Below are 24,805 nucleotides of genomic sequence, written 5' to 3'. Positions count from 1 at the left end.
TTTTGAGGAGTACACTATGCAGAGGATAACATGAAATTAAGAGCAAAAGTATACATTTTGAAAAGAAATGGGGCAGATAACTCTAAAATCAAAGAATATGTTATAAAAAAGGAATACATACTGTTTTACATTAATTAACTTTTTTTTTATATAACCCTCTCTCCCTTTTAATATAGTATTTTTTTGTTTTATTTATTTAATTTATAAATATTTAGTTTTATTTAATAATGTCATTTATTATTTGGTATTTAAATAATATTACTTGAATAACTTATAAGGAATGTGTCATTAAAAGAGAGTTTGATATAAATATGTGAATGTTTTTTTCTTTATTAATATTTATTTATCTATTTTTATATGGTTTCCTTTTTTCTGATGTTAAAGTGTCTATGCACTTATTGGTTATTGTTCTAATTATGGTTTTTATATAAATGTGTTAAATGTGTTGTAATTGAAAGACATATTAAAGTTACATTCAAAGTTTTTTATTATATATATATATATATATATATATATATATATATATATATATACATACAATAAGTCTGACAAACCAAAATAAGCCTGGCTTGTATTCTAATCTTGTTATATGGAACAGCACTCACCACCTTCACAATATTGCCTGAATGCGACCTGCTCTCAGCACTAAAGATACTGTAACTTTCTTATTGGGCTACCTGCTAAAACACTCACTCAACTACAATATGTTCAGAATTCTGCTGCTAGAGTCATCAATCAAGTCAAGAAATCTGATCACATTACCACTTTGCTCTATAATCTACATTGGTTACCTGTTCTGTTCCTGTCTTCATTCAATATAAAACTCTCTTATAAATGTCTTCATGGACTTTCTCCCAATTATTCATCTATTAAAACTGCTTGCTGTATGTCGTTTTTGTCTTTCGTCAATGGGTGGAAGATCATTCAGTGCTGTGGCTCTGAAACTCTGAAACTTACTTTCTCTAACTCTTCATGTCACTTCTAATATACCCTCATTCAAATCTCAACTAAAAACTAAAACTTTGTTTCTTGCAGTATTTCTAACCCTCTGTTTAGTGTCCTGCTGTTTTGCTATTTGTGTATGTATATTCACTATGTGATGCATACTAATGTTTGATGCTGTGTTTTTGTTATCTTCTTGTACAGCGACCTTGAGCTTGGGAAAGGCGCTTTATAAATAAAATGTATTATTATTATTTTATTATCAAAATAATAATGATAATAATTAAGTTAATTGTGGAACAATCATTTGAAGTGCTTATGAACTGCATGGGGATTAATACTGAAATTAAACATGCACAAAACTACACATGTAAATATTCGTATTATTATTTATTCTTATCAAAGAAGCGAATGACCTGCGAGCTGCATAAGGCGTTTACGTTATTTTTTAAACAGAATATGAAGCAATCACGTGGTTGTGTGCGAAACTAAGCTTCTGACGTCTTAGATGTGAGTGTGAGATGTTTTTTTTTTTTTTTACACCAGCTTTGAAGCCTCTTTGCAATGTCACATCACTACTATATGTATACATCTGTTATGTGTAACAGATTATTCAGGGCAGTTCTTAAAATAAATAAAAACTATACCGTCAAGCTGGTTCAGCTGCTAGCCAGTCTATTTAAACCTTAGTTTTAGGCACCCTGAAAGTGGTTTGGCTTTTAGTGGAGTTCATCGCTAGAGTAACATATGCTAGCATGTTCTTTTTTTTTTAATAAAGTGCGATAAGAAAAGTGGGGATTACAGTCCAAAACCTGACTTGAATCAACCTTCTGTAACAAATCAGTTAGGGCTAAAGCAGTTCCCATAAAAGACAATTTAGGTTCATGCAATCCCAATAATTTGACCTAGGTTCAATGAGTCAAGGTCATTTGATGTGCAGGCTATTCTCTTACAGCCCTATAGCTTATATGTTTTGTGCTGCGTTTGAGAAGGGGTGTTTTACTTGGTGCATAACTCACATTTCATATTTTGCGGCTAAACTTCACAGTGAACAGTCCATGCGCACCAAAGAGAGCGAAATAGAACAGGAGTGCAATAATTAAGATCAATAGGGACTATTGTATGAGGTAAATCAAGTGTATGCTAATACAAGCTAAATTACTGAGCTTATATGACTTGATGTGTTCATCTTACCACTTAAAATGTGGTCTTTGCTTTTGTTATAATTTATTTTCTTTTTTTTTGTGATTTTAACTTATACTTTTCATTTTTTTAATTATTTTTTGTTTTTAGATTTTTTTATTTTCTTATAAAAAAACACACAAGATACAGCTGCAATAAACAAAATCAGATATAAATGTATTTATATATTTTTAAAGCAATCTAATTAAATCTTTTGACAAAACATCTGAACAAGAAGGCTATGAAAAGAAAACATATAACATAAGCATTTAATGTACTTATTGTGTCTTTTAACATTTAGCCTATTTATTTGATTTATTATTTAACCCTCCTGTTACCCTCAAATCTACCAACATTTTTTTGACCATTTTTAACCTTTTTTCTACCAGCAATTTAAACCCCCAGAATGTTATTCCCCCCCCCCCCATTATTATTATTATTTTTCATAATAATCTTTTTAGTCTTTAACAGAGAGGTGAATTGCACCAGCTCTGCTGAATCAAATTGATAGTTAATCAAAAACTTGCAATCAAACTCTGAGTTGACAGAAAGGTGTGATTAATTACATGAATTAAATGGCAAATCATGTAATATTAATTAGATTAAATATTGCAATCAAATGACAGACTTAAAATAATTAGATGGAGTGATATAGCCTACAATAAAATTGAACACATCTGTAGGTCTATATTGTGTCGTTTACCATTGTAAAGATCATGATCTTTCCTGGGGACACTAAATGCTTAGAGTGAACCCTTGGTATTTCTAGCTGATATGATCCTAGTGATCTGAGTGATCTGTTGGGTTTATATTCAGTGAGCATATCTGCAATATATTGAGGTCCTAGGCCATTGAATGATTTATATACCAGTAATAATACTTTAAAATCAATCCTAAATTTAACTGGGAGCCAGTGTAAAGACCTGAGGACTGGTGTGATATGTTCATATTTTCTGGTTCTGCTCAGAATCCTGGCGGCAGCATTCTGTATGAGCTGCAACTGTCTTATGGTCTTTTTGGGAAGGCCAGTGAGGAGTCCATTACAATAATCCACCCTGCTGGTGATGAAAGCATGCACAAGTTTCTCTAAGTCTTGTCTGGAAACAAAGTTTTATACATTATAACAATATTTTTCAGATGCTGTGTGTCATCTGCATAGCTGTGGTAAGCAATTTGGCTCTTTCTCATTATTTGGCTCATTGGGAGCATATACAGGTTGAACAGGAGTGGCGCAAGAATTGAGCCTTGAGGGACTCCGCATGTCATGGATGTCCACTCAGACTTATGGTCTCCTATACTCACATAATAACCTCTCCCATCTAAGTATGACCTGAACCATTTTAGGACTATCCCAGAAAGCCCCACCCAGTTTTCCAGCCTGTCAAGAAGTATGTTATGATCGACAGTGTCAAATGCAGCACTGAGGTCTAGTAGTACCAGCACTGATAATTTGCCTGAATCAGTATTTAAGCGAATATAGCCTATATAGTTGCTTAATATGGTCTTATCCAGCTTGTTCTTTTTCAGGAGGGGTTTGACAACTGCAGTTTTCAGGGAGTTTGGAAAAAAAACCAGATATACATTACATGTGTTCAGTTACACATATAAAAACCGGTACTCAATGGCATCAAATGCTCCTCAGATGGAATTCTTCTTGAAATGGAGCCTAAAGGAAAACACGTATTAAAGAAAAAAAAAAAAACAGACAAACATAAGAAATTAGGATATGTTTCAAATGACAGGATTAATCTATTCACCAAATTCATAGTCCCGCATAAAAATAATTCACAGTGTTAAAATAAGATTAATAAACTGAGAGGTTAGTGTTACTCACAAAAGACAGTAACACGGTATCTGAAGAATGCAGTTTCTCCACTTCTGATGCTCTTCAGAGTCTGTGTTTCTGGTGTTTGTGATGGTCAGAGATCCAGTCTGATGATCCAGCTTCAGTCTGTCTCTGAATCTCTCATCAGGACCATCATGTGTCTCTTTTGTCCCTTTTATGATTTTAGCTATGAGAGTGTCTCCAGCTTCAAACTGATCATCTCTCTGTCCTTGAGTAACATCAGTTTTTACAGTGACTGAATCTTCCTCCTTCACTGACACTGGCACTGAAGTATAAGCATTTTTAACAGCAGCACATTGAAAAAGAAAGAAAGAAAGAAATTAGAACAAGAAAATTGTATTTATGGGAGATGTTACGGTCACTGGTTAAGTCTGTGTCTTATGTTTCTTTTTGTTGTCCCTCCCTTGTTTACTCTGGCGTATCTCTACCTCTATGAGCGTAAAAGCTCTTTTTCTTATGTTGACGCACACGTTTGTCATTTAAGAGTTAGCGGATTGAAATCGGCTATATAAGACGCCAATGAGGAGAAGGGAGAAAGATAGACCTCAGAGATCAGCGTCTTTAAATTTAAATGTATGTTATGTTTGTTTTGTTATGCTTTACGTTTTATATTTCTCTTTATTAGTTGTTGTTCATTATCTAAATTTCTCATTGGTTGGTATGTCATTTCATTTTGTTTTATACATTGTCCTTAATGAATAAACTTGTTCTAAGCGTTGTTCACCAATTTATTTTATGCTATGCTACCTTGCCTTTTTAAAATAATTTGGAAGGGAGGTCGTTAGGGCTGGGTATTGACAAATTTCACAATTCGATTTCGATTCACAAGCTTGCAATTCGATTCGATTTCGATTACGATTCGATTCAATATTGATTATTTTGGATATCAGGTACAATACATTGCAAATTTTCTCAAGGAAAACTATTATTGTAAACTATGGGAGTCAGTTGTAGCCTATAGGCTTCATTAGCCTACTATAATATTGAAGGTACAAATTAACTGATTTGTATACAAACACATAAAATACACTTATTTATTTTTATAATAATACAGTTATATGAAATTATATATAAATTTAAAAGGTGGCTGTCATAAAAAAAACTTTCCAGATTTATTCAAACATGCATTAAATATTGAAGAACATTAAAAATTATAATGAATATGTAATATGGTGCATATATGCTACTCTCTAGAGTTATTTTTCTCGCTGACTAACGAGTTTATGGTACTGGATGTTTTTTCTGAGGTAAATGTGACATGACATTGTTTACTAACGTCTTTCCACGTTTGAAACACTGATTGAGCGATTCCATGTGACATGATACGGACTTCGATAAGTTGTACTCTTACCTTTTAACACACTTTCAGAAGCTCATTCATGTTTATCCCGCGCTGTAACTGATATTATAAAGGCGGAAGAGAAGATCATGTGCGCTCCGCGCTGCTGCTTCTCTTGAGCTGCGCCAGAGCGATCTCATGCCACAGCGCCAAAACGGTATTTATGTTTTTTAATTTCATAATAAAATGGACGTAATTTGAAATCTGAGACTTTGTTTCATATTAATATTAACAAAGCACAAAGATTATTGTGATTTATTGGATGGGATGCGCGCAACAATATTCCATTCATTCATCACTGAAAACAGGATGACTAATCGATTCTTGGGATTTAAGAATCGATATCGTTTCGTAAAAATGAGAATCGATTAAAATCGAGAAATCGATATTTTTTACCCAGCCCTAGAGGTCGTAACAGGAGAAGACAGGAGAAGACAGAAGGCACAGACAGCATCTGGCAACATGACCTGTGCTAAGATGACATTTCTATCATCATTTACTCACCCTCAAGTTGATGGCAAGTCCATACTATGGACATCAATGTGGACTGTCAACTGTTTGTATACCCAACTTATTTAAAATATATATTTTTGTGTTCAGCAAAAGAAACAAATGAATACATATTTGGAACAACTTGAGGGTGAGTTATTGAAGGGGTGGATTGGAATCCACTGCTGCTTCAATGTATATGTAATGAGTGATTATAATCAAGGTATTAATCAATATTTTTCCTTCTAAATATCAAATGAGTTGAATGACTTCTCTGGAGATTTTACTTTGTTATAGAAGTTACCAGTGTGATTACTGAAATGTTCTTTTCATGTATTCTTTGATGTCTGTATTAGATATCTGAATGCAGTAACAGTGCTTGCTCATTTAACCGGCTTCCATAAATAAAATAGAGAAATGTTTTGTTTGAGAAAGGTCTTCAACATCTTAAAACACATAGGGGTCATTGAAGCCAATAGTTTAAGGGATCATTTCTCAGTTAAAGCCTTACTTTCCAGTTAGACTAGCTCTCCTTGAGAAAAAACACATTATCTTGATGTTTTGAGACGAGACTCCTGTTTATAGTTAGAGCCTGGCCAAATCCAACCTTGGAAAAGCTGTGTGTCGGTGTGTGTGTTAGTCTTCTTGCTTACAGGTTAAGGAACCACTGGCATTATTGGAGATTGACTGAGTTGTTGTTCGGGACATGCTGGCACCCAGCGACCCAAATCTGCGACCTGGAAGGTCACGACGTGCCTAACTTCAGGGTCCGAGTGTCAGCGGCATAATCTATGGAGATATGCTTCTGTCTATCTGTATATGTGTGGAAAATTACTATGTTTATCTATTTCTTAGCCAATGAGAATCATTCAACCTGTAAGCAATGACGTAGCTTAGACCTTGGAAATGGTATAACTGCTGTGAACTTTGTAACTGTAAGCGGGGCAGCCTACGAACTCCTGTGTGAGTCTTGAAGCTGACTTCTGCTGATGAAACTGCAAACTATCTTCAGTAAAACTTTTCATATTTTTTTTCTAATTCTGACTCCGGATCTTCATTCAAACATTTGGTCCTTGGGTCCTAAACTGTTAATCCCTAACAATATGATGACAGAATTTTCATTTGGAGATAAACTATCCATTTAATGACATTTTTTTTAATAATGCTATTTGATAATGACAACCTGAAGAAAACCACATCAAACACAAACACAATATTTAAAACCTATGACTATAAACAAACCTTTTATTAAAGCTCATTATTTTTCTCTTGCTGTATCAGCTGTAATACTTACACTGGATTGGTCTTTGTCCAGATTTCCTGTACTTGCATATCAGACCAACAGCTGTCAAAGACAGCATGACAACCAGAAATGTAATGGCTGCAACCAGTGCTGAAGTGTTTTTATCTGGAACTGTAATAAATAGAAGAGAGTCTAGTCTGAAACAAACATTATAAAACAATTGGAAAACTGTAAACAAGTAAATATGATTGATTCAGTTTAAAGTAGAACACATAAATTCTGGACACAAAAAACTTCATAAATGGTCATTTGCTTCTTCCAGGTTTCCCGCACCTTTTCTAATCAAAACTTTTGTGACTTAAAGTTGTTCATGGGGAAAAGATTTTTAAAATCATTTTTATCATCACATTTATCATGTGCAGGTATTCTGTAATATGGTAATGAACACACAAGTTATTCATAATAATTCCACATGCCTTAAATATTAAGGATGAACATTAGCTTATTGTTCATTCACTTGCTAAAATATACGACACTGATATTATGCTATTATTAAACATGAACAAAGTTTGTGTATGACGTCATAAAGGGCAAAATTCCTTGTATGGGCAATTCTCCCGGAAAAGCACGCACACGCATCAACCAGGACTAGGGCTGGGCGATATGGCTGAAAACTGTATCACGATATAAGTGTTTCATATCGGTCGATATCGATAATTATTGATATTTTTTATTACATATTTAAAATAAGGACCAGTCCAGGAGACAAATATATTACATTTAAAGATTTTTTATTTTAAACTTAACCTACCTCTGATTATAATCCCATCAGTTATAAAGGCAGAAATGTCAACACGACCATGGAAATACAGATTAAATATACAGTGCTTTATGTTTTCAGCTACAGTAGGTGTATTTAACAGTAGCATTGAAGAAAGTAATTAAATGAACAAATATGAAAATAAAACTTCACTGTATAAATTATACATTGATACTTATTAAAGCTACTATTAAAGTTATCAGTCAAGAGCAGTGAGTGATTTTCTCTTTGGATTTTGTTTTATTAACATTAAACGGATAGCTCTCCTAAAAATTAAAATTTTCATCATTTACTCTATCACGTTGTTTTAAACTCGAATACGTTTCTTTCTTCTGTTGAAAATAAAAGTTATTTGGAAGAATGACCAACAGTCGATGTACCCCAGTGACTTCCATAGTATATTTTTCTCCTATGGAAGTCAATGGGGACCAGCTACTGTTTGGATAGCCACATTCTTCAAAATATTAATATTAGAAAATATTAGAAGGAAATTAATACAGGTTTGGAACAACATTAGAGTGCGTTTAATAATGAGATAATTTTTATTTTGGGGTGAACTAAGGACAAGCAGCGTGTTTACTATTACTACTGGCTCTTAGCGACGCGTCTAATATACACACATTTGACAAGCAGATTTTCTCTCAATTTTCTCAAGATTGTTTTCACTTTAGACATATCCGACTAGTTTATGTAAACCTTGTGTGTATTTAACAGTATAAGCACAATAAGACTCGAAAGATAACTTAGTCCAGTATCCAGGCGCTGGTAGACAGGATTTTAGTGCATGTGAGCATCACATGTACGCGCTGAGAAACGCACACGTTAGAACAGCGCATCAGCACGCGAATAACAGAGAAACTGACGATGGTCTTGCATAATTTGCAGACGACATTGGACTGACTACGGTCAGACTTGAAGTCAGGCGAGCTGACTTTTCCTGTTTTATCAACAATCGCTGTATCACTCCACGCCGGTTCGGTTACTGAAGAATCCAACACGAGACAACAATATTGCGCAACCATACTGACTAGCGTGTCACCCCCTACGTTGCTAGGTTACCAGAGAGTTGAGTGCCTTTGTTCATGCAACCAAATTTGCTTCGCAACCTCTGGTTTCTTCAGATGAAGAAAAAAAAATTATCGAACGTTTTATCGAACGCATTTTTTATTGATATTGATTACGTGTCTATCGCGATACATATCGTTATCGTTTTATCGCCCAGCCCTAACCAGGACCAGTCATTTTGTTTTTAGACCACACAACCAACAATGTCACCAAAGAAGTGCGTTTTCTGTTGTGAGGGAAAGATACCCTTGTTCAGCTTCCCAAAGAACCCAGCATTAGGGATGCGGTTTGTTTTTCTGGGGCAGAGTTGTGCAAGTGCGTTTGTTCGTTCCTGGCATTTTAGTGGCAAATGTTTTATATAAAAAAAAAGCTCCAGTTCGATTCTGGATTTGCAGATCGTTTGAAACTGAAAGATGAAGCGGCCTCAGTAATGAAATATCCCTGTTATGAGTCGGTAAGTAAATCTGCATCAATTATCTGTGTTTTGTTGGCAATTGGCCCCCAAGTGCGATGATGTGATGCAATAATGCAATGATTTATTGTGTGTGTTTAAATACAGTTGTTTAGCTGACCACCATAAGAATCCATTTGTTTATTCTAAAACCACTCGGTTTTTGGAAAGAATCGGTACAACGTTTTGGTCTTTTATAAATCTGATAAAACAAAAGACTCTTCTGAGATATGAAGGATGCAATACTACTCTATAGGTACTCCAGATTAACATGAGATTGGCAGAAACTGTGTGTGTGTGTTGTGTGCTCTTTAAATTACACAATCCTTCAACCACATTGGCTTCCTTATGAACAGCTGTCCCTCTGTGCGGATGTTAACACTTTCTGTTGTTGGAGCAGAACTTGTCTGATCAGCTGAAGTGAGATCTGTATGCAGTCATGCTAGATCAGACACGTCCTTCCATTGTTCAGTTCATAGCTGTATTTCCCTTTTTTCATTTTGATCTGCAGGGTCATGATGACATGCACTGGTTCCCTCACCCATACACAATCACTTTCCATTAGTTTCGTTATTTGTTTCCAGGTACGTATTCATCATGTTGCTTCTTCACTTTTGTTCTCAGTTCCTTTATGGCAGGGGTCATGTTGCATTGTGTAAGAATTGTCAACTTTGTTCTTGTTCTGCAGTGTCAATGAGAACGGCTGCATTGTACTGTCTGTGGTACCATCAGCTGTGACTCTGTAGTACAGACTAATTGTGGCACGGGATACAATCTCACATACTGTTGAATGAATTAATTCTGGATTGTGTCTGAGAGCCAGTTATCTCTTCTCTCAATCCATTGTCTCCATCTTGGGAGGTTGTATGTAATTTCAAGCATCAGTTTGTACACAATGCCAGGTCTGGGGTTTCTGCCAGTTTGTGAAGCCTCCCTTGACAAAACTGCTGTCAAACCTCACACTATCTTCATTGATGAGATGTTTCTCCACTGGTTTCACGCAGCTAAAACATACAACGCGATCACCATCTTTAATGTAATGTAGCCACCTCCATTTGTTGAACCAGTTTGCATTGAATGAACAACAAAACGTCTCTTTTCCAAACAGCCTTCCAGGAAAACTGAAGTTGGCTGGTTGTTGTGGAGTGATTGCCTTGACAGAAACTACATAAGCATGTTGTCCTGGTGGTACTACCACGACATCAGCTTCAATTAGTACAGGTCCTGGCCGCCAACTCGGCAAGTCTGCTTCCTCCTCCAATTTATCTGCCAACCACCAGGAACGATCTCTTTTTGTTTTGTTTGGGCTTCCCAAAAAAAATCAGAAATATGTTTTTGCACCATTTGAACTGTTGTTGTGTTCAGACACTTAATATTCACTGACGTGTATGTGCTGTGACGTCATGAAATAATTGTTGCTTGTTGTCATTGTGGCTTAGGCCACTTTACCTGTGATCATTATTGGAAATGTCTGGTCGCTTGGGAACAAGATAGGGGATCTTACAGCACTAACAAGGACGAAAGGGGAGTACTGTGAATGCAGTTTTATGTGCTAAACTGAGACTTGTAATCCACAATAGAGTAGACTGGGCAGGATAGAATGGTTGATAAACTGGTCTCTAAAATAAATCATGATTGTCAACCCCTTCATGAAACAGTTCAAGTCCTATCCTAGTGAGTACATTCAGCTCAAGATTAATTCATCCCCACTGTCACAAGAAAATATTAAGTAGTCTTTTTTACCAACTGCTATTAGTCTGTACAATCCGTTCTACAAGATGATAGATTATATTTTAGATTTACTTGGTTGTATAATCAAAATGCATTGCGGGACTGATACTGGAAAATAATTGTTGTCTTGAATGTCTTTTATACTTTATCATCATTATTATTATTATTATTATTGTGTGGTATGGGCTGCTGTGACGTGTACATTTTCCCTCTAAAGTTTATCAAATCAAAATCAAATCAAATCAAAGTTGATTAGTTTACTATACCAGTGTCTGAAGTGAATGGTGCTCTCTCCATCACCATCATCTTTTTATCCATCTCAGCATCAAGAACACCTGAAACACAGACCAGATGCTTGAAGAATCTTCTGCTGAACAAACAAAAACAAACCAACCAACAAACAAAAAACTACACAACATTAAATAAGTGTAGAGGTTTAATCACACTGTTCTGTTTAACAATATAAACTGGGATGATTCTACAAATTCCATTTTTACAGTGTGTTTTTCAGCAGATAATGAATGATTAGATGTGAATTAATATGAAGCCTAAAACAAAATAAACAGCTCTGAATGACATGTCAACAAGACTTTTGTGATTCCAACATATAACCAGAAATACTGACTCACCGGTGACTGTAACATTGAAGATTTTTTCACTGCTGTTGCTGAGGATCTTTAGCTGATATTCTCCAGAGTCTGTGTTTGTGGTGTTTGTGATGGTCAGAGATCCAGTCTTCTTGTCCAGCTTCAGTCTGTCTCTGAATCTCTCTTTACACTGAACATCTGTACAGATCTTACTCTGATCTCTATTGATTTGAGCGATGCGAATGTCATTAAAATACCATTTAATTCTGTATTGGTGGTTTGTTTTAACACCAGAGTTTAGAGTGACTGAATCTCCCTCCATCACTGACACTCTGTCTGAACCAACACCAGACACACCTGGAGAAGAAATAAACCATTCATTATACTGTAAATCAAATCTGGGATAGTGGGACAAAATAAACAGCAAAGTGCTTTTTCTACAGATCATAATGATTGTGAGTAGAGGAATATGTCTGGATTTACAATGTAAAACATGCAGCATAAAATGGCATAAAAACATTACTGATTTGTACAATGAATAAAATCATGATATGGACTATAGTATCTTTCCATGAGTATGCATATTAGCCCTGCCTCCACTCAATCACACAAGTTCAGAGATTCAGATTCAGAAGAAGAGGAGGAGCGAATGTATCAGAATGGTAATACTTTTTATATATCACTCTTTACAATGTCAGACACAACAGTAATTAATATGATTAGCCTTTTGCTTGACTCCATTATAAATAGCTAATAATGTGTTGCATAAACCATATTCCATTTCGCCATCTGCAGATTGAAGGAGAAAATAGAAAATACTCAGCAATGGTGTTGACTTATGAATTTGCACATGGTTTGTCATAAAGCATATTAAAAACACCACTTCCAAATATAAATAAAATAATAAACATTTTGGGGGGATTTTCACCACAGAGGGACTTTAAAGTAGGCTAACAATTTGAAAGTGAAAGTGATGTGGCGTGTAGCCAATTATAGTTTCCCATACCACAATTAGTGCTCTGCATTTCACCCATCTAAGTACACACACACACACACACACACACACACACAGCAGTGAGTATTAAACATATTGTTAGTTACATTTTCTTGTCAAAATTGGAGACTGTCCATTAATAATGCAGGCGGAAATTTGATTGCACTACAATTCAATGTCGAATGTGACGACATGCGGACTGTGATACGGCCTATTAACCTGGTTGGGACTGAAAGATTTTGTATTTTCAGTCATCAGATTCATTATTGCCCTAAGATTGTTGAAGGGCGACATGCTAACATCGCTGCTGAAGGACTGCTACACTACAAACCTTCAATAAATTCTTCTCCCCACAAGAACTCTGGTCAAGCTAACTTATTTTATGTATTGGAAAAATCTAATACATTGGCGAGCCACCCAAACCACTGCTCGGCCAAATACACCAAAATCTAACAGCACCCAGAGAACTACTCCCACTCAGAAGTACGGTAAGGGGAGCAGGAGAATCTATTATATAGCTCACCTCTAAATGTGTACACAGTAATAATGCCATCCGTCACAATGCTACCAAGTAAACCAATGATTCCCAACCAGGAAACTGATCATAGCAGGGGTGCAGTAAATCCTTCAAACATTTTTAAATTGCTGAAATGTGTATTAAGAATTTATAACGCATTTAGCATATACTACCACATAGCAATTTCGCCGCAGGATTGCGGGGATTGCTCCTATGTTCATTTCCACGCTCACATCGAGTGTGTGCACATATAGCACATATAGCCTCATTCAGTTTGCAAGTGCCAAACGTGCTTAAACGGTCACATTTACAGAAATATAATGTCATTGAAAAAATTATTCTTGCTGAATATTTACATCTTGTGCGCTATAGGTCATAAAGTGAAATAAGATTGATAAACGTGCTGCTGCTCTCTATGGCTGCGTTTACACTTGGCATTAACATGCGACCTGTATCCGGATGTTTCCACACATTGAAAAGACAAGTGTAAACGCTTGTTTTGATCGTAATGTTATCCGATCAGCGTGTCGAGGTTCGGACGTAGTCGAGGACGCATTGTGATCGGATCTCAGTGTAATGTAAACGCAATCCAGCCATCGTGTCTGCATTCAGAGGTGGACGTCAGACAAATCCCCGCCCACTGTCATTATTCCCCCTCCTCTCTCCAGGAATTGCTGCACGTAGGTGTGTGGTTAGGCTACATCGCATATGAAATGTTTGCTTTCACACTCTTAAGTTGCAGAACCATTCAATTTCTGTAAAGAATGCACATTTTCCCACCAAAGCTGGCAACGTTCTCGGATACGTTTCTCTATACCGTTTCCATTACAGCATCTATCCACATTATTAGTAGGCTACTTGCAGCCTCTTCAACCTTTTCATTTTGCGAGATTTGTAAAATGTACCCCAAATGAAAATTGTTTTAATAAGAAAACCCACAACTTTAGGTTGACTTTGCACTGGGGCAATCCTTTTTTTTTTTTTTTTTTTTTTTTTGCGAGATCCGATCTGTTATCCAGATACAGAAGCTTGATGTGGACAGGTGTAAACGCACCGAGTCCTGATTGGCTTATGATCCAATCTGCTTGATCGGATCACGGTGATCGCATGTTAATGCCAAGAGTAAACGCATCCTATTTTAATGTTAATTAAACAACAACAAACAGAGAAAACCACTTGCTCATCTTGACTGATGAACTTTTTAATTTTTAAATAAATTAATTATTTAATTTTTACAATGAAGGCTATTCTGTGTTATTTTACTTATTTTACTTCAGTTTTTGTAGTGGGGACTTAATTACGCTTATCCAAATTAATTTCATACGTGTCTTGTATGTTGTCTTGTTTCACAGTGTATACTACTATTATTTATGCCAAAAGAATGGAAGTGAAATGTGACAACATGCCCCATTGGTGTAATATGTAACATGCGAGGGACACGTTTTAAGATTAACTTATGACAGCTTAAAGGGATAATCCACTTTAAAATGAAAATTCTGTCATCATATACTCACCCTCATGTTGTTTCAAACCTGTATGAATTTCTTTCTTAGGAAAAAAATATACTATGGAAGTCAATGAGACCAGAAACTGTCTGGTTACTGACACATTCTTCTAAATATCTTCCTTTCTGTTCAGCAGAAGAAAGAAATTCATACAGGTTTGAAACAACATGAGGGTGAGTATATGATGTCAGAGTTTGCATTTTAAAGTGGAGTATCCCTTTAATATGTTATCTAATCAAAAAATTATATAAAATATAAAAATATTTGTATTATGCACGTAACCACTGAGCTATTTTTTGGTTGAAATGACAAGATAATTTTGTACAAGGTTTAAAACATTTAAATAAACACATCAAGTGGTATAGAAAATGTGTGTTGTAGGGGCTTTCGCACCAGGTACAGTAGTTCTAGGAACTTAAGGGGCTTTCGCACCGGAGGAACCTTTTCATACAGTAGTTCCTAGAACTATTGGCAGAAGTACCCGGAATTTAAAGTCCTGTCATGTTAAGGGCACTGTGGTAGATTTTTTCTTCTTTCAATTTGACTTAAAGGGATAGTTCACTTTGAATGGGGAATTGTTTTAATTTGGACTTTGTGCATGCTCTCTGAGACCGTGACCATAGACTTGCATGATATGACTGTCAGACAAGAACGGTTTGACCTAAAAATATCAAAATGGAAACTACTGCGGAAAAAAAGACACCTACATCTTGGATGCCCTTCAGGTAAGCTAAAACATACCAAAATTTAATTTCAAAGTGAACTATCCCTTTAAATTTACCTGGGGGCATCTCCAATCAACACCCAAGCGTCTACAGTTAATAATAGTTAATAACCACTATAGAGGTCTCGTCCCTTTTCCTAATAACACAATCAAAGTGTCTAGTATGCTTCACTGCGCAGCATTAACTAGACAGGCAATGACTTTGAATATGCTTTAATCACGGCCAGAGGATCTCAGACCAATTTCAGAGAGAATCCCACCAGCAAAAAGATACAACAGTTTTTATAGACTGAATGGCAAAGGTGACATGATTCATTACATAATTTTATATTTATATTCATAATTTTATACACCACAATATGATTGGTCGTTATTCAGCAAACGCTTCTGTTACTAGGTAGAAGTCAAAGTCATGAGTTTATGTTTATCCATCTGTCTAGTTTCACTTCTCCTTTCGGACATGACTCACTAACACATGAATGTTATTCCTGCAAGAAAAATAAACGTAGTTATGATTCATTAAAAAACCATCACAGCACATTCAGGGCTTTCCAGAGATACCAAAGTTTTGGAGGTTTCACCATGACAACAACTTCTCCTTGGTCTTTAAACATGGCTAACATTAATTTAGAGATCAAATTTAGAACTCTTGTGGAAATATGGCAATATTTTGTAATTATCATTTAAATCTGACTAATTTCTAAATTGTTTGTCATAAATCAACATCACAGGAAAATATTATGGGGTTTCTAAACAAAATCTGACTTTCTGTTACAAATCAGGGCATTGATTTCATTCATGTCCATTGTAGTGGACATCAGGACTTAAATCATGTTTATCAGACATTTTGGGAGACATAACTAGTGAATAGGGAAATAAATTAGCCTATACTTCAATATTCATATGAAATATTAGATATTATTATGAAAATGAAAATTATTACTCCCCTTGTTACACTTCTTTTTTCAATACATGTTTCCCAAGAACACATTAATATGCAAATTACATACATACTGTAGATATATCGTATCGAATGGCACATATTATTTCATTCTGTTATATCTTTCATCATATCATAGTTGATTATGAAAAATCATAATACAAAGTTTGGCTAAAAACCTAAAAACTGATAAATAAAAATAAATAAATAAATCCCATTGTTTTTTGCCTATACATGTAATTTCTTGCCATGTTGTTTTTTAAACAACTGAGTCCCGAGGGTTGTTCCATAAAACAAGATTAGAATACAAGCCAGGCTTATTTTGGTTAGTCAGACTTATTGTCGGTGGATTCGGTTTCATAAAGCAAACTTAAAAAATAGTTCAAACTCAGTTACCCTGGCAACTTATGCTGGGAAACTAGCCTGGTCCAGGGCAGGCTAACTTTCAGGCTAAGCCTCAGCTGTTACACAGATCCTCTAACACTGACCGACAAGAACACAATAATATTACCACTGACACTCTCTCATACCATTATTGGACTTTATTAACCACTATTAGTCCAAAAATAAATACACAGTATACAGAAAATAAACTTAAATAAGGCTACAATGATAAATTAGACATATATATATACACATATCTATATATCTATACATCTATATATCTATCTATCTCTATATATATATATATATATATATCTATATATCTATATATATAGGCCTACATATATACATATATACACATACATATATACATATATACATACACATATATATATATATCATATAGATATAGATATATATTGAGAGAGAATTGTGTCTTTATTACATGCGAGAAAATAAATGATCTGAGAGAGAACAAAAAGTTTGAGAGAAAAAGTTATCACACTGATAGCAAAAAAGCATTTCATGAGAAAAAAAATATATTTGAGAGAAAAAGTTTTCATACCAATAGCAAAAATAATAATATTTGAGACTAAAAAAAGTTGAGAAAGTATTTTCTCAGAACAAAAAAATATAAATTTGAATTTTTAAAAATTATTTCTGAGAAAAAAAAATCTCTCTCAAAATACTTTGAAAAAAACTCTCAAATATATATTATATTTTTTGCTATCAGTGTGAAAACTTTTTCTCAAAAAAAAAAAAAAGTGCATGTGTATGTGTGTGTGTGTGTGGGTGTGGGTGTGTGTTTTGTGTGTGTCTGTGTGTGTGTTGTGGGTGTGTGTATGTGTCTGCATGAGTGTGTGTGTGCGTGCGTGTGAGAGAGAGATTGTGTGTAAGTGTGAAAGAGTGCAAGAGTGAGTTTTGTGCTTCTACTCCTGCCATTCCCACACGAGGTTGCAATTCTTAAATGTGATCTAACAAAGGTAAAGAGAAAATATTAACCATATATGCTGTTTATATTGCTTGTAATTGGGATGAAGTAAACATCTGTTGAGTATTTTAACATAACATTTTTGATTGTGAATTGAATTAAAAACCCAAAAATGCAGCGGGTCCACCAGACCCACGAACACTGGCTGAGTAACAAAAATATGAACACCACACAAGGGTTAAAGCAGAAGTTAAAATCACAAAATTAAAAATAAATAATTACAAAAGCACAGTATAAATTTGAACTGGTAAGATGAATCTGAGCTTAGTAATTGACAATATATTAGCCTACATTTGATTTACCCCATTACAATAGTTCCTTTACAGTTATTGCTATCATATAGGCTACACTTGTAGGTTTAAAATTCTAAATAAGGCACATCTAATGACCAAATAACAAATATTTTAGCATATATACAGTACCAGTCAAAAGTTTGGAAACATTACTATTTTTAATGTTTTTGAAAGAAGTCTCTTATGCTCATCAAGCCTGCAGTTAAAAAAAAAACAAAAACAAAAACAATAATATTATGAAATATTATTACAATTTAAAATAATGGTTCTCTTTTTTAATATATTTTAAAATGTAATTTATTTTTGTGATGCAAAGCTGAATTTTCATCAGCAAGTACTCCAGTCTTTGGTGTCTTATGATCCTTCAGAAATCATTCTAATATGATGATTTGATACTCAGTTATTATCAATGATGGAAACAGTTGTGCTGTTTAATATATTTTTTTGGAATACTTTTTTCAGGATTCATTGATGAGTAAAACGTTAACAGCATTTATTCATAAAAACAGCATTTATTCAAAATAAAAACATTTCTAACAATATAAATCGTTACCATCACCTTTTATCAATTTAACGCATCCTTGTTGAATTTAAGTACTAATTAAACAAGTTATTGTTCCCAAACTTTTGAACGGTAGTGTATATTGTTACAAAAGATTTCTATTCTAAATAAATACAGCTCTTTTTAACTTTTTATTCATCAAATAATCCTGAAAAAAGTATCTCAGGTTATAAAAAAAATATTAAGCAGCACAACTGTTTCCAACATTGATCATAAATCAGCATATTAGAATGATTTCTGAAGGATCATAAGACACCAAAGACTGGAGTACTTGCTGATGAAAATTCAGCTTTGCATCACAAAACTAAATTACATTTTAAAGTATATTAAAAAAAGAGAACCATTATTTTAAATTGTAATAATATTTCATAATATTACTGTTTTTTGTTTTGTTTTGTTTTTTTAACTGCAGGCTTGATGAGCATAAGAGACTTCTTTCAAAAACATTAAAAATAGTACTGTTTCCAAACTTTTGACTGGTACTGTATATATTATGTACTTTATTGTGTCTTTCAATTCAAACACATTTAACACAATTATACAAATGGACAGTTCCTTTAAAGACATCATATTTTCCCTCAATAAATATTCATTATTTTTCCTTCTACTTTTTTCTTTTGTGATAATACCCACCAACACACAGCCTAAACACACATGATTAGAACAATAACCAAACAGTAGTTAGACACTTTTACATATGATTTAAGGGGGAAAAGACAAAAAAACAAAACAATAAATAAATATTAATAAACATTTAAAATTCACATATTTATATCAAACTCTTATAATGACACATAATATTTTGATAAATTAAATAATACATGTTTGTTCAATAAGTATAGGCTATCTGTCATAATTTTCATTTTTTATGATCATTTTAAAAATACAGAAACAAGATTCTTGAGATCTTTGTATTTAAATTGCTACATAAGTCTAAAACATTAAAAATATATATATAAAATAGTAGATTAAATTAGCACAGAATCAACTTTGATCAAGTCAATGATCAGCCAAATTTCCAAGTCCATCATCAAAAGCGTTTATGAAAAAAAGTGCTGAGCAGAATTTGTGCCATCGAGTGGTATAAAAGAGAATTAAGTCAAATGCGCATTTCTTCCCCAGTGTGACTTTATAACTGTTGTAACCTGTATATCATTTCAATTTATACTTTAAGTGTATAATATTAAATTAAATGTCTATACTACTTCCATAGGATGAGGCAGCTCAGAGAGTGAGAGCCCACTGAGCATCAGACAGTTAAACTGGCATTGACATTGAATTATTTAATTGGAAGAGTAATTATAAAAAACATAAATTGATTTTGCACTAAATACTAATTGTAATCTTATTGCCCATATAAAAGAGTTGTTTTTAATCTTCTATATTAAGATGATACTGCCTCATTCAAACTCCTTATAGTGCCCCCTTTTTTGGTTTAAGCCACTGCCCCTCAAAATGTCTGTGCACGGCCCTGCTGAATATTAGCAGTAAAATGGATACATTTGCATGACTTTCTAACATTTACAGATGGAGAATATAACTTTTCTAAACGTCTTTTATGGAACAACCCTCTGGTGTCCACTACCATAGCATATTATGAATAATATAATTTTTCAAAAATGTTGTCCTTGCTACCCCACCTAATGCACACTATTATTGTATTCTATTTTTAATGCTACACATATTTTGAAATATATAAATGATTTGTATTAGTCAAGCACCTTTTCAGTGAATTTCAAACGCCTATTGCCCTATAACCAAACAAACTGAGATATTATAATAAAAAAATACATGTCTTACCCCACGCAAGTAAAGCACACACAATAGCAGAAATAATCATCTTCATTTTCACCACTTTGTCTGCTGTCCAGATAAACGTTATTTTACCAAGTCAAAACTGAAAATAACAACCACGTCGCCACCTTTGCATGCAACCATTTGCAAACATTTGCAAAACAAACAACCTCTCTCTCTCTCACACATCTGCACCACCTCTCTCTCTCTCTCTCTCTCTCTCTCTCTCACATCTGCACCACCTCTCTCTCTCTCTCTCTCTCTCTCTCTCTCTCACACACACACACATCTGCACCACCTCTCTCTCTCTCTCTCTCTCTCTCTCACACACATCTGCACCACCTCTCTCTCATCACAAAACTCGCTCAAACATCTAGGACTTATCTAAACACGATCTAAACAGGCTATGAAAATGTGAACTTGGAATATAAATCTGACGGCACGCACTTATCACACTGTTGGATTGACTTCGTTTAACGTACTTAGTTTACTTCTGTTGGGGGTAAAGAAGATCAAAACAGACTAGCGCGCGAGCCGACAGCATCACCACCACTACCATCTCTCTCTCAAAACTACCCCAAACTGCTAGGACTAATCTACACGATCTAAACATGCTATGAAAATGTGAACTTGGAATATAAATGAAATGACACGCACTTATTACACTGTTACTTACATAATTCACCTCTGTTGGTGGTAAAGATGATCAGAATAGCCGACAGCCTGCCATGAACGTGAGATGACGTTTCACGGCCAAATCAAATAACCAATCGGATGAGAGCCCTTCTAGCCAATCAGAGGCGAAAAAGCCGGTACTTTCCCATGACACACTGGGGAAATTTCCAAATTTCTGAGAGGCATCCAGCTGCAGCCCCGCAGACTCACTTCTCGCTAGACACCTGTGGCTGGACACCAGTGGATGGACAGCAGACGTCATTTCCGTATCGTCATTCACTTTCAAATTGACGTCATTTCCGTATGGCGTTCACTTTTCAAATTTGACGCGCCATGCAGATGTCAGCGGTAAGAAAAAAATAATAAACTGTCGATGATTTATAGGTCATGTCAGAATTCAAATGCACAAACTAGCTAGTTAAAAAAAAATGTTCGTCTTGTTTTCAAGGTACTGTGTCGTGTTTTTAAAGGTATTAGTGAACTCTGGTGTGCCTCAATTCTAGAGTTAGGTTGCTATAGATTTTCCAATTAAATCGTTCTTTGAGTGGTATGATTTAATATTGTAAATACGTTTTTTTTTTTTTTTCACTTGGATGTGTGAAGATTGTACCCAGTTAACGAGATCTCATAGAACAGTCTTGGCAGAGAATAGTCTAAAATGCTAGGTTGTCTATATGCACACGAGAGTTTGCTAGCTAGCTATGTTTTTTTGTTTTTTGTTGAAGTAACGTTAGTACTTTTCCCTATGCACGTGTAAATGCCTAATTTCTAATAAATATTGCAAAACCATGAAGTGTTAATTTGATCTGGATTGTTTGGTAAATTGTCTGATCATGTGAATCTACGTATATTTTAAAAACAGAAGTGGTTACATTTACAAAAAAAAATAAATAAGAATTGAATATCCAAATGGGCAAGGCAAAAAACTGTGGTCAATTAACATGTACAAGTCTGTTGTATTGACAAAACGTTATAGTCCATTGATCTAGGCTGAATTTAAGTCACAAAAAATAGTGATATGATCTGAACAATATATATTTTCAAGGTGGTTCTTGTGAATGCAGTTTGCATGAATTATTGATGTTATAATATTAAGTATATTGAGAATTGTTTTATGTAAAGAGATATGATAAAGATCATATTTCAATTAGCACACAGCTTTTATATTATATATTTTAAGTCATAAAAGTAAAATGACAATACGGAAAAGACGTGTGCAATTAAGCCTGCAAAGAATGCTGTCTATCCACTGGTGAAAACAGAAAATAAATATGCTGTCTATCCATAGGTGAAAATATAAAATAAATATATGTCTATCCAGAGGTGAAAATATAAAATAAATATATGTCTATCCAGAGGTGAAAATATAAAATAAATATATGTCTATCCAGAGGTGAAAATATAAAATAAATATATGTCTATCCAGAGGTGAAAATATAAAATAAATATTCTGTCCATCCAGAGGTGAGAACTAAATATGCTGTCTATCCAGAGGTGAAAATATAAAATAAATATTCTGTCCATCCAGAGGTGAAAATATAAAATAAATATTCTGTCCATCCAGAGGTGAAAATATAAAATAAATATTCTGTCCATCCAGAGGTGAAAATATAAAATAAATATACTGTCCATCCAGAGGTGAAAATATAAAATAAATATTCTGTCCATCCAGAGGTGAGAGCTAAATATGCTGTCTATCCAGAGGTGAAAATATAAAATAAATATTCTGTCCATCCAGAGGTGAGAGCTAAATATGCTGTCCATCCAGAGGTGAAAATATAAAATAAATATTCTGTCCATCCAGAGGTGAGAACTAAATATGCTGTCTATCCAGAGGTGAAAATATAAAATAAATATTCTGTCCATCCAGAGGTGAGAACTAAATATGCTGTCTATCCAGAGGTGAAAATATAAAATAAATATTCTGTCTATCCAGAGGTGAAAATATAAAATAAATATTCTGTCCATCCAGAGGTGAGAACTAAATATGCTGTCTATCCAGAGGTGAAAATATAAAATAAATATTCTGTCCATCCAGAGGTGAGAACTAAATATGCTGTCTATCCAGAGGTGAAAATATAAAATAAATATTCTGTCCATCCAGAGGTGAGAACTAAATATGCTGTCTATCCAGAGGTGAAAATATAAAATAAATATTCTGTCCATCCAGAGGTGAAAATATAAAATAAATATTCTGTCCATCCAGAGGTGAGAACTAAATATGCTGTCTATCCAGAGGTGAAAATATAAAATAAATATTCTGTCCATCCAGAGGTGAGAACTAAATATGCTGTCTATCCAGAGGTGAAAATATAAAATAAATATTCTGTCTATCCAGAGGTGAAAATATAAAATAAATATTCTGTCCATCCAGAGGTGAGAACTAAATATGCTGTCTATCCAGAGGTGAAAATATAAAATAAATATATGTCAATCAAGCGGTGAAACCGGAAATTAGCGGCGAAACCGGAAATGACGGAGAAAATGGAAATGACGTAGGCTGTCTATCCACTGGTGTCCAGCCAGTGGTGTCTAGCCAGAGGTGAGTCTGCGGGGCTGCAGCTGGATGCTATTGAAATTTCTCGAAAATCACGTGATTTAGAGTCTTCGTTCTTCTTCTTTGGCTGCTTAACGGCGGATGCGGACTAACTTAGCGCACTACCGCCACCCTCCAGATAAATTGTGCCTGATCATCACTATGGCTTACATCTTTGGAAATAATGTAGACTGCAAGCTACAAAAAAAACAAACAAAAAAAACAAACAAAAAAAAAACCTAAACTGTATCATTGAGTCCGTTGTGCTTTAAATATTCAAACATATATTTTATTACTCTATGATCGGCAGTGGTGTGCCGTCAGAGCCAGCAGGGCCTTCTCTGCTGGCCCTGTCAAAATAAAAAATATATATTTTTTCTATAATTAAATTAATGTGTGTCTGAACATGTCTAAATTACAGAAACGTCTGTCTGTCTGTGTGTCTGTCTGTCTGTCTGTGTGTCTGTTAACCGCATATCTCTCGAACCGTTAGTCCGATGGATTTCAAACTTGACAGGTGTCTCGCTACGGTCACGAGTAAGTGCAGTGCCAAGTTTGACGTTGTTTGGATGAGAAATGCTAAAGATATCGTTAAATATATCATTTTTAAAAGGTTGTGGTTTAAAAATAAACATTCTGACATTAGAGAGTTGTATCATTCAAAGAAGCCCCAAGAAGGTTGTGGTTTAAAAATAAACATTAACACTCTGTCAGCTAGCTGTTTACTTCTGAATATTATAGTTTGGTTCCTTCTGAATATTATAGTTTTCTTTACCAAGAAACCAACAATTACTAAAAACACACACAAAAACTGATTTTGTTTCTTTACCAAGAAACCAACAATTACTAAAAACACACACAAAAACTGATTTTGCACGGGCACTTTGCACTGCTCCCTGAATCGACGGATGTGGATGTAATTCATTGTGGATGTAATTCATATTCATTTGTGGATGTAAACTGAATCTATAAGTCAGCTATGCTGTTTACTTCTGTAATTGATAGATAGATTCTGGTGCGCTTAACGTTATCGCTACTGTGTAATAGTAGCCTATGCTATTCACCAACTAAACATGTCCTATTCAATGCGATCACAGTCTCTTTCACGGGCATCATTTGTAGTTGCCTATTCACAAGCTGTTTGCTCAAGCATAGCGTTTTCTTAAATATATCGGTAAAAAAAAGGTTGTGGTTT

General features: G+C 34.5%; 1 protein-coding gene across 2 annotated transcripts; it reads right to left on the bottom strand.

Moving 5' to 3' along the window:
* Nucleotides 1-215: 215 nt before the first annotated feature.
* Nucleotides 216-21,918, bottom strand: LOC311084857 (uncharacterized protein). Of its 2 annotated transcripts, none has more exons than XM_084117148.1 (6): nucleotides 21,076-21,918; nucleotides 11,738-12,052; nucleotides 11,375-11,443; nucleotides 7,093-7,212; nucleotides 3,959-4,235; nucleotides 216-3,790 (listed from the first exon to the last, which is right to left on the bottom strand). In XM_084117148.1, the coding sequence occupies exons 2-6, from the start codon at nucleotides 12,015-12,017 to the stop codon at nucleotides 3,763-3,765; spliced, it is 774 nt and encodes a 257-aa protein (XP_083973274.1). In that variant the 5' UTR covers nucleotides 12,018-12,052; nucleotides 21,076-21,918; the 3' UTR covers nucleotides 216-3,762. The 2 variants fall into 2 exon arrangements, with proteins under 2 accessions (XP_083973274.1, XP_083973273.1); XM_084117147.1 differs by lacking the exon at nucleotides 21,076-21,918 and adding an exon at nucleotides 20,406-20,576.
* Between the last annotated feature and the right edge of the window lie 2,887 nt (nucleotides 21,919-24,805).

This window comes from Abramis brama, assembly GCF_963993115.1.
Source record: "Abramis brama genome assembly, chromosome: 6".
Taxonomy (NCBI): domain Eukaryota; kingdom Metazoa; phylum Chordata; class Actinopteri; order Cypriniformes; family Leuciscidae; genus Abramis; species Abramis brama.
This window is presented reverse-complemented; position numbering and strand designations above follow the sequence as displayed.

Bases quoted from the DNA above. Each gene is read 5' to 3' on its own strand.
- LOC311084857 (XM_084117147.1), bottom strand. From the start codon at position 20,451: ATGAAGATGATTATTTCTGCTATTGTGTGTGCTTTACTTGCGTGGG. The intron at 11,444-11,737 runs GTGAGTCAGTAT...TCTGTGTTTCAG, and splicing joins CTTCAATGTTACAGTCACCG to GTGTTCTTGATGCTGAGATG. The intron at 3,791-3,958 runs GTGAGTAACACT...GTTTTCCTTTAG, and splicing joins ATACCGTGTTACTGTCTTTT to GCTCCATTTCAAGAAGAATT.